Source organism: Peromyscus californicus, unplaced genomic scaffold, assembly GCF_007827085.1.
Source record: "Peromyscus californicus insignis strain IS unplaced genomic scaffold, ASM782708v3 Scaffold_4__1_contigs__length_199733344, whole genome shotgun sequence".
Classification (NCBI taxonomy): Eukaryota; Metazoa; Chordata; class Mammalia; order Rodentia; family Cricetidae; genus Peromyscus; species Peromyscus californicus.
Genome location: NW_026294562.1, coordinates 8,476,596 through 8,487,087, shown reverse-complemented (window position 1 = coordinate 8,487,087; position 10,492 = coordinate 8,476,596). Strand labels below are relative to the sequence as shown.

Below are 10,492 nucleotides of genomic sequence, written 5' to 3'. Positions count from 1 at the left end.
TTCCGCGGGAGAGAACGTTTACTTAGCATGCATGACTCTCTAGGTTCAGTTCCCTGAACAGAACAAAGCAAAAACAAATGAGAAACAGGCTTTTCCAGAGATAAGGCAGACTGAGACTAAGACGCCAGGCTCTGCTTTTGTCTAGAACTTCACCAGCTTTGTGTGGTCATGCTGTTCTTCTCATGCTGGCCCAAGGCCTGCCGGGCAGGGACATTCCAGGCTACAACTAGCCGACATAGGGAATGTGGGGAGTGGAGAAAGGAGTTGTCTAATGAAGCCCTGCTACCTCAAGTGAGGATCGTGAGACCCCAGGGGAACAGCACTGTCCCAAACCACATGTGGTACCCTGGAAGAAATGACTCCCTACTCAGACTCTCTAACTCCGGCTCCATCTTTTCGTCACTTTTGTTTATGTTTTCCCTAAAATCCTTCCAGGACTCTCAGCCTGACATGTGTGCTAACGTGTCAGCTTCAAGCTCCCTTCAGCTCCTTTTTGCAGGGCCTATGTGGTTCTTCCCATTTTGTAGATGAAAACACAAAGGCTCCGAGACGTCAAATGACTTATCCAAGGTCACATAGCTGATGACTAGGAAGGAGACCCCATCCTACTTGCCAGTTTCCATTTCCTGCTACCTAATACATCACTCAACTCTTATTATCTTAGTATGTAGCATAGGCCATCTTTTATTGCAAGTATCTCTAGGAAGAATCATGTTCAAGCTAATGTTAATTGCTGACACTCCACTGCAAAACACTTAGAACCTTTGGCAGAATTCATTTTTGATGTGCATGCCTGAACATGTCCATGCATGTGCAGATGCATGTATGCCTTGTGTGTGTGTGGAGGCCAGTGGACAATCCTGAGTGTTATCTTCAGGAATGCTATCTATCTTCATGGAAACAGATCTTTGCTTGGCTTGCTGCTCAACAGTGAGCTTGGACAAGCTGGCAAGTGAGGGCTCACTCTCATCCCTACCTCCCCACACTGGGATTATAAGTGCACATCACCACAGCTGCCATTTATTATTATTATTATTATTATTATTATTATTTTAATTTTATAATGTAATTTAATTTTACATATCAGCCACGGATTTCCCTGTCCTTCCTCCTCCTGCCCCCCCCCCCCCCCCGCCCTCCCCCCAATCCACCCTCCATTCCCATCTCCTCCAGGGCAAGGACTCCCCTGGGGATTCAGCTCAGCCTGGTAGATTCAGTCGAGGCAGGTCCAGTCCCCTCCTCCCTTCACCCAGGCTGAGCAAAGTGTCCCAGCATAGACACTAGGTTCCAAACAGCCAGCTCATACAGCTGCCATCTTTATGTGCATGCTGGGGCTCAAACTCAGGTCCTTATGCTTTCAAAGCAAGTACTTTACCAACTAATCTTTGCACCCCCCACCCTCGCTCTTTCATTCATGCCTGCCCACCCAGTTTCCATGTGAGTATGGTGTGGATGTGTGTGAGTACGCGTAGAAGCCCAGGTGATGTCAGGAGTCATCCTCAATCACTCTTTTACGGTGTTCATTAAGGCAGGGACTCGCAAACAAGCCCAGAGCTTGCTGCTATGGTTAGTCTCACTAGCCAATTTGCTCTGGGAATCCTTTGTCTTTGCCTTTCAAGGCTAGAATTGCAGGCGGGCCATCATACCCACCCAGCGTGTTATGTGGGTTCCGGGGATCTGACTTCCTGTCACTGAGCAACCTCTTCAGGCCCTGAATATGAAAATTTTCATAGTCAGGCATGGTAGAACATGCCTTTAATCCCAGCACACAGGAGGTGGAAGCAGGAGGATGTCTGAGAGTTCGAGGCCAACATGGTCTACACAGCAAGTTCAAGGACAGCCAGGGCTATGTAGAGAGACCCTGTCTGAAATGGTTCCCCATATATAAGTATTAAAGAATTTGGGAGACACCCTAGAATGTGTTGATGTGGGAAAGGCTCCATGAGATCCCCAGTTTTGCCCTAGGCCACATCTTGATTGCCTGGTAATTAGAAGAAAAAATAAAACAGAAAACACCCCTCTACACTGGGCCATCTTATTACAGAGAAATCCCATCTTGCCCCCGATCTGTTATACAACAGGAAAGACAGAGGATAGCAGAGCTTCCATGCTTTCTGGTAAGGGAACCTCAACCATCTGGCTTCAATGGGTTTCTGGCTTCTCCACAAAGACAACAGTTAAGTATTTAAACTTTAATGTGAGCGGTACAGACTGTCAAATGCCTTTTCTCGCCACACTGGCACTGCACTGCAAAGCCATTCTGGCCAGGCAGGAAAGCACATCCATTTCTTTGAGTCCCCTAACCAAGCAAGGCCCTACTTTGTGTCATCCATGTTCTGTAGTGAAGGGCAGGGGCCAGAGAACGGAAGTGTCCTTCTTGCCCTTTGGTGAGCTCATAGTCCAATGAAATCCCGTAAATGTTGGACAATGGATTGAAGAAGCTTGGAGCTTGGCTGAGCCAGGTCGGAGGAAAAAGAACAGATGTGACTCTAGGAGAAGGGACCCCCGGTGAGCTTTCATGTGTGGCAGAAACTATTTATCCTCTGCCCGGGTCTCTACCCATAGCTGAGTGTGTCTGTGTGCTGGGAGGATGGGGTGGGGGGCATGCCACAGGAACGGCTGATGGCCAGTTAGCCCATCTAAACCAGCAGAGGATGCAGAGAACGGGGTTTGTCCTCGTTTCTATCATCTTGTCCGAGTACTCCAGTCCCTAGCCCTCTGTTCCACAGACTCTTCGTGACAGTCAAAGGCAAGATTAAGACTGCCAACGAGAGGAGCTGGCTCAGTTCACTGCCAGGTGATTCATTTTCGAAGGCAAACATACTCTGAGTATGAAAAGCATGGCTAGGAAGGTTCTGTGGATTATGACTCAGGTAACAGCTTAGGGGGCAGAAGATCTCTTGACCGTGTTTATGAAGACTGAGTACAAAGACCACAGGTCAAAGAGCAGGGAGGGACCTGACTGAGACATTCTGTCCAGGGACAAGGAAGAGCCAGAGGTTGGAGTGACAACCATAGGCAGACAAGGCTAGAGAAGGGAGGAAGGATGAGGGAGGAAGAACAGGGCTAATGAGTCCAGGAGAGCCCAAGTAGCCCACAGATAGAGCATCCCTCCCAATGCAAGATGGGGAGTCTTGGCGGCAGCTCTTCTACTGCCTTCTTGGTAATTTACCAGCCTCTGTGTACATAAAGGCATAATTATAGGCAAAATGAGTCCTTTGAAGTAAGAGTATAGAATGTCTAGAGGAAGAGGGATAAATGGAGAACAATCTCGCTTTAATATGTAAACAAGATTGATAGAAAAATACTGCTAAACAAATAAATAAGCCCAACGAACAGGAGGCTGGGAAAACAAGACCCAGGCTGAGCATGCAGCAGCCCACTATCCTGGGCCAACCAGAGTGACCTAGCTGACCTCACTAGGCATTTCTGCTTTTCTTCCCCACTCATACATCTTCCCATCAGGGCGGCTGCATCCACATCTCCTACCTGTTCTCTGCAGATATTCTCAGCAAGTTTCCAAAGAGGCCTGTTTACTTCTGGAATCAAAGCCCCAGAGAGAGGAGGGGTTCCAAAGGGCTTGAATGGTTCCTCCTGGGAAGCAAAGCTAATCGGGAATGGAGCTGAGCTTGTAACACTGAATCCTGGATGCCTGTCCTGTGATATAGCCCCTGAAATACCACTCTTTCCGCAGGAGCTAAACTTTATTAGAGAATCTGTTAATTGGGGGGGGGGGGGGTCGAGGGGGATGTGTGAGAGAGAGAGAGAGAGAGAGAGAGAGAGAGAGAGAGCAAGGCGATGCTAATATGATTTAACACTTGATGGGCTCTGAAAAAAATAAGGAAGGGGCTTCAGGCTTTAGCTTGGCACATTCATTGTTCCACATACATGCTACCAAAATGAATCTATGCAACTAAACTTTATGCAGGACTCTGGGGGCACAACTGCAGAAAGACTTTGTGAAACAAAGAGGCATTTCTCCTGCCTCCACTGTGTCTCTCTCGTGTGTCATTGCCTGGTGCTAAGAACTCACATAATAACAAAAAACAATGCCCTCCGATGGGGGGAACCTGATTTGGCACCAACCGTGGTGTTTTCCGTGGGAATGACGTTGGGGGCTGTGGCTGACTGTGGGAATAGTGCAAATCAGCACTTTTTTGTAGATTTTCTTCAAGCCATTGTTTGTTTTGGCTTTGGTCAGATCCGTAGCCCAGCTTGAAGATTCCCACTGGGTTTTCTAAAGCCCGCAGACCTATGAGAGATGGAACAGGGATAAATAAATAATAACAAACACCCTTCCCCTGCCCTAGCACTCATGTGTGGGGTGTGTCTGTCTCAGTGGGTGTATACATACACACATGTGGTTTGCAGTACCGTATATATGCAACCCATCCCACCACTAAGGAATTAAAGAGAAACTCTGGATTAGCTGGTTCCTTGTCTCACTATCATCTTTTATTTGGGGCAAAGGAGACCAGAGCTGTCTTCTCAAAGTATCAGTTTTGGGAAAATGGCATTGAATAAAACTTGTTGGAAATTGTGCCTACACAAGACTTTCCTAAAGTCCTTAGATGTTTGTGGACATTTAAACGTAAACAGTTCAGAATCAGAAGGTTCTGAGAGAAACAAAGAGAAAAGTCAGTACTGTGCTGGTAATGGGATGTGAACGTCTAGCTCACAGCTCTTCCGAAGGTCCTCGCTTTACTCTACCAAAGGGTGCAGAGTTCAACCATGCAAAATCTGTCACAAGATGAACAAACAAACAAAGAATATGTGGACAATTGCCACATTCTGATCCAAACTGTGAATGTATTTATTTCTAAATGCCAGATACTACCCGTCCTTGTCTTAGAAGCAGGTTAGTACATATTTAAGTTTTTTTTTAAGTGTGTGCATGTGTGGTGCATATGCATTTGTGGTATACACACATGCATACTTGTTACATGGCACACTTGAGATGAGACAGCTTGTGTGAGAGTTTTCTCTCCTTCCATTATGTGAATTCCAGGGACTGAAGTCAGGCCACCGGGCTTGCCTGTAAGGGCCTTTCCTGGCTGGGCCATCTCACCTGACTGTATATATTTTTTAAAGATTTATTTCATTTTATGTATATGCAAATGTGTACCTGAATGTATATATGTGCACCACATGTTGCAGTTACCTGAGGAGGCCATGTTGGATCCCTTGGAACTGGAGTTACAGGGAAATGTGAGCTGCCCGATGTGGGTGCGGAACTGAACTTGGGCCCTCTGCAAAAACAGCAAGTGCCCTTAGCTGCTGAGCTATCTCCAGTTCCTGGCCTCATTTATTAAAAATTTCTGTATGTGTTTGGTGTTTTGCCTGCAAGCATGTTGGTGCACCATGAACGTGCCTGGTGTCTGCAGAGGTCAGAAGAGGGTGTCTGTCCCCTGGAACTTCAGTCACAGATGGTTGTGAGCTACCATATGGGTGCTGGGAATCTAACCTGGGTCCTCTGGAAGAGCAACCAGTGCTCTTAACTGCTGAACTACTTCTTCCCAGTTCATTTTTTTTTTAAATGTGTGTATGTGTTTCTGGGGTTGAAACCCAGGGCTTTGTGCAAGCAAGCTAGGTAGGTAAGTTGCTTTAATGCTTATATCCACAGCCCAGTTTATAACATTTTTCAGAGTACACAAAGGTCTTTTTGCAGGCTCTGTGTGAGGAATGTGTATACAGGCTCTGTAAATGGTAAAGAGCCTTTTGCAAAGAAAATATTCTTTATTTAAAAAGTCATCATTTCAGTCTTTGTGACAAATGTATGTGAAAGTGTTTGGGGCTGGCGATGACAAGACACAACTCCAGGGGGCAGCATGTCTCTTGTAAGGAGACAAGACCAGGTCTCCTTACAAGATGAAAGTCTTTGGATGGATTTGTTTTGAGATGTTTTCCAGTGAAGTGCAGAAAAGTCTTGTTTACCTCGTCCATTCTGACTTAGATTCAAGTTACATCAGCAAAGGGGACCTAGGTTCCTGCTCTGAAAGGTCTCACAAAGCGGCTACCCTTGTAAGCCAGTGTGAGAACACTTGCCCAGCATGCACAGAGCTTTGATCTTCAGCAACAAAACAAAACAAAACTTCTTCATATGGCCCAGGGTGTGCCAGGTGTAGTTTTAACTTAGTTCACCCACCTAAGCATCTTACCAGGAGTTTCAGGGATGTGGAAATGTCGCCCAGGATGGGTTAGAGGATTTGTCCAGTCTGCATGTAACAAACCTAGAACTCTACCCCTTCTTACCTGGCTCCAGAACACTTCTCAGCTTTCCTGGTGTCTCCTACACATCTGTCAGGCCCCGCCGCTCAAGCAACAGCCGTGAAACTGTTTGCTGGGGTAGGGATAAGGATATAGGGGTGTGGGAGTGGGGGTGTGGGGGAGTGCCCGGCTGCTCTGAGGGTAGAAGAGGTGGTTCCCAGCCTGCCACTTCTGTCTTTGGGCCTCTCTGTCACAGAAAAGGGAGCCAGTTGTGGAGATACCCTACTGTGAGCTTTGCACAGCTGGACTGAGGAGTGTGGAGAGATGCTCACATCTCCTCCCCCTTCCTGGAAAATAACTTTGCATTTGAAGGGTTGCAAAGGAGTGGGTGATCTGTAACCCAGAGAGGGCAGCCTTGAGATTTCATCGGGCTGTGTGAATGTAAACACAGGTGGGTGCGTGCGTGCGTGCGTGCGTGTGTGTGTGTGTGTGTGTGTGTGTGTATTTGCGCGCGTGCGCGTTCATGTGTAAAATGTTTGTGTTGGGAGGAGTTTCTAGTTACATGTGCTGTTTCGATTCTCCCAGTCAGAATTGGACTTTTATTATTTGATTTTGAAAAAAAGTCTTAATATTTAGCTCAGGCTAGCTTTGAACTGGCGATCTTCCTGTCTCAACCTACCGAGAATTGGGTTTTTATCTAATAATAATTTTTAAAAAGCCCTAGCAGCTGTCACTTATTGGGGACCTACTATGTGCCAGGCATTGTGCTGAATTATTTTACTGTGAAGAAAATCATTTTTGTGCAGATGCACCCAGAGACACCCGAGTATTTTTTTCCATTCATGTTAAAAGGACAGTGCTCTCTACGCAGCTAGGATATGGGGAGAGACCGGGAAGGGTGCTGGGATCGGCAGGGGGCGGGCCCTGCCTCCCTAGTCTCCACCATTTATTTTGACCCGTCAGATGGCGACAGACTCGCACTAGGACCCAGGCGCCACAGCGCCTCCGTCTGTCCTGTAGGTTCATTCAATCTCCCATACACACAGACCCACACAGCGAGAGCGACACACACACTCACACTCACAACTGCACGCAGCGAGGCTCGGGAAGTCAGGCCCGCTCCTTGCCCGGGCGCTTCCTCGGCTCCAGCAGGCCGGGTCTCCCAGGGGGCTCGCAGCTCGGCCGGCCGAGCAGCCCCGGACCAGGACCAGCTCGCCGGACCCCCGTGCCTCCATGGGCAAACGCGGGCGGCCGCGCAAGGAGGCGCGCTGCGAGGGCTCGGGGCTGGTCCCCGTCGCGCCCCCGGCCATGCCCCCGGCCGCGGCCGCGCCCCAACCCCCGGCGCAGCCCGAGGAGCCGGCGGGGGCCAAGTCCCGGTGCCCCTTCTCGGACATTTTCAACACCAGCGAGAACTCGATGGAGAAGCACATCAACACTTTTCTGCAGAACGTGCAGATTCTGCTCGAGGCAGCCAGCTACCTGGAGCAGATCGAGAAAGAAAACAAAAGTAAGTTTGGGGGCCCGGCTGCTCGCCGGCGCCCAGCTCTTTCTTTCGCCCCCTTGGGCGACCCCTGTCGCCTGCTCAGCTCGCCCCCCCCCCCCAACACACACACACACACACACGCGCGCGCGCGCGCACACACACACACACACACACACACACACACACACATGAACCCTCGGCAATAAAGCCGATGACACCGGAGAAAGGACACGCACGCACGCACAAAGCTGCTAAAGATGTAACAAAGACAGCGAGGGGAGAGGGAGCCTGTCGGTGCCTTGGTCTGTCCGTCTCGAGCAGGCCCGGAGGACGGCCTGGCCGAGGAGTGGGGGAGTGTTGTTGTTTGCTGACAACTGAGCCGCGAGGCTGCGAGCTCGTTTCTCCGAGGTCGCCTTTCTTCCTTTTTTTTTTTTTTCCCTTTTTCTTTCCGGAGCCTTCTCCGGCAGACAAGTGTTGTTTTCTTGTCGCTCGTTTCCAGGGTTGGGTGGGGATTAGAAGCTGAAAGTTGGAAACGGTAAGCAGAGCTCAGGGCTTCCAGAAAGAAAACAGATACACATTACAACAATAACAACCACCACCACCACCACCACCGCCGCGAAACAGCTCTCCACGCCGTGGGCCCTGGCTCCGGCTCTTGCTCCTGCCTACTTCGTTTCTCCTCCCTTCCCGCAGCAGGACTGGGCTCAGGCCATCGTGTCTACGACATAGTTCCCCTATTCCTCCTTGGCCCTGGGATGCCACGGCCTCTGGTCCCCTCAAAGAAACAGGCCGGTGGAACCAGGCAGCGCCAGCAGCTCTCCCTGGACCTGTGGTCCAGAGCGCGCTGGGTGTGGGGGACTTGGCGAGGGGGATGTGGCTAAAAGCAAACTTTAGGATTCCACAGAAACAATAGTTGGGGAAGAAGGTGTGGGCTGTTGTGTGCGTTTTCTTTATTTTCTGAGAGACGCACAGGGCGAGCAAGGCAAACGCCTTACTGGGTACCGTCTCGCCCCCCCCCGCAACCGCCCCCCCCCCCCCGTGGCGACCGATGCTAGGAACCCCACCCCGGCCTGGGCTTCTTTTCTGTATTTGTTTCATTTTTTGTCCCTGCCAGTCGGGGCCCCCAGCTCTCGCCAGGCATTCGACTTAGCACCCTAAGGGGGGCACGCGTGTGCTGCGTCTCCAGCACCGTCCTCAGAATAATAGCTGTGAGAAGGAAGCCCGGGCCGAGGGGGTAAAGACTCACAGAGAGGAGAAAACCGAGATGTGTAATCTGCCAGAAGAAAGTAGGAAGATCAATGAAAAAGAGAGAGCTGATTGCAACGTGTCAGATCTTGCAAGACCCCACCACCACCACCACAACCATCAAAACACAAAAACACCTTCACCAAATACACCCGGGCCTTTAGGGTTAAAGTAACCGAGTGTTGGCAGCGCAATTGTGGGGACTTGGTAAGATCAAAACAAGGATCTGTGTCGGGAGGTCGGTGATGCGATCTTTTCTTTCTCTTGTCGCCTCTTTGCTCCGAGTGCCTGCCTGGCTTGCGAGAGGCACATCGCAGTCAGGCTGTGTGGCCGAGTAGCTGAGCGATTATTCACTGGGGTGTGTATAGGGGGGTGCTTTCGTCTGGAGAATAGTTTCTGAAAAGCCCAGGCTAGTGGGGAGCTGGGTGAAGAGGTGGTTTTGTTTGGTGCGTTTGCTTTTGTTGCAGGGGGAGGGGCGCGATTTCTTTAGTCGTCCCCCCCCTGGATCCCCTGTCTCTGGAGTCTGTCCCGTGGCGCCGACTCTGACTCGGGGGGTGCACCCAAAGAGGGCACCTTGTCAATGCTCAGCGAACCTCGTCGTCCCCCCCCCCAACCCCGTGCAATGAGATATATTAGGAGGTGGTCGGAGATCCCCCAGCGTCTTGTGCCGCCCCCCACTTCATACCCGCAGACAATCGGAGACCTACCCCGCCCCCCCCCCGCGCGCCCTGGCCGCCTCCACCTCCTTGTTTACCCCGTGTCGGGGCTCCGGCGTGGCCACCAGTCACGTAAGCAGAGAGCCGGGCGCGCCCGACTGGGCTGCCCCGCGCGGGGCGGGCCCGTGGTGGCTGAGCCAGGGCTCCAGAGGCCGGCACAGTTGAGGGGCTTCCTCCCGGCCCCTCTCCCGGGGTGTCCGCTCAACAAGCCCACAGACCCTGGAGAGGGGCTCCAGAGCCTCTGCACCCCAGTCAAAGTCAACTTCATGTGCGTAATCAGCCCCTCGGCCCGCATCCCCCCTCCTCCGACCGGCTCCCCGCGGGAGTATTTTTAGCACTCTCGCGTCTTTTCGCCGCTGCTGTTTGGCTCGAAATGACGTGATGCCAACAGCCCCCAGATTTCCCCGAGAGCGTGGGGCGCTGCGCCGTGCCTGGCTCGGCTGCAGGGACTCAGCTCCAGGCCCTCGCTCCCTCCGCGACAGCTCACGTAGGCAGGGGTGACCCTCCCGCAAACTCGAGGAGACCACCCGTCGGACCCCCAGATTATTCTAACAGAAGCAGCCCACTCTGCCCACTTTATCCGCTCCACTCTCCGCCTCCCCCTCGCAGTCAGGGTGCCCCCCCTCCCCAGTACGGCAAACACCGAGCCCTACATCTGTCTCGCTTTATTGGGGGCGCTTCTTCGTGCAGCCGGCGTTCGCCGTTGTTTTCTGCTCGCTGCACACAATGCCCGCGCGTCACGGCGGTCCGCGTGTGCACAGCAATAACGCGAGTCGGGGGGCGGGTCGTGCGTGCGCCGGGCTCGGGCACTGCGGGTCGCTCCGCGCGCGCGGGGCTTGTT

The 10,492-nt window shown here is 51.6% G+C and overlaps 1 protein-coding gene across 1 annotated transcript in view; it reads left to right on the top strand.

Moving 5' to 3' along the window:
* Positions 1-7,253: 7,253 nt before the first annotated feature.
* The window catches only part of Mxi1 (MAX interactor 1, dimerization protein), a 71,104-nt gene continuing 67,865 nt past the window's right edge, over positions 7,254-10,492 (top strand). The window contains exon 1 of the mRNA XM_052761657.1: positions 7,254-7,714. Coding sequence (XP_052617617.1) covers positions 7,441-7,714 — 274 coding nt within the window. The 5' untranslated portion in view covers positions 7,254-7,440. The remainder of the gene's footprint in view (positions 7,715-10,492) is intronic.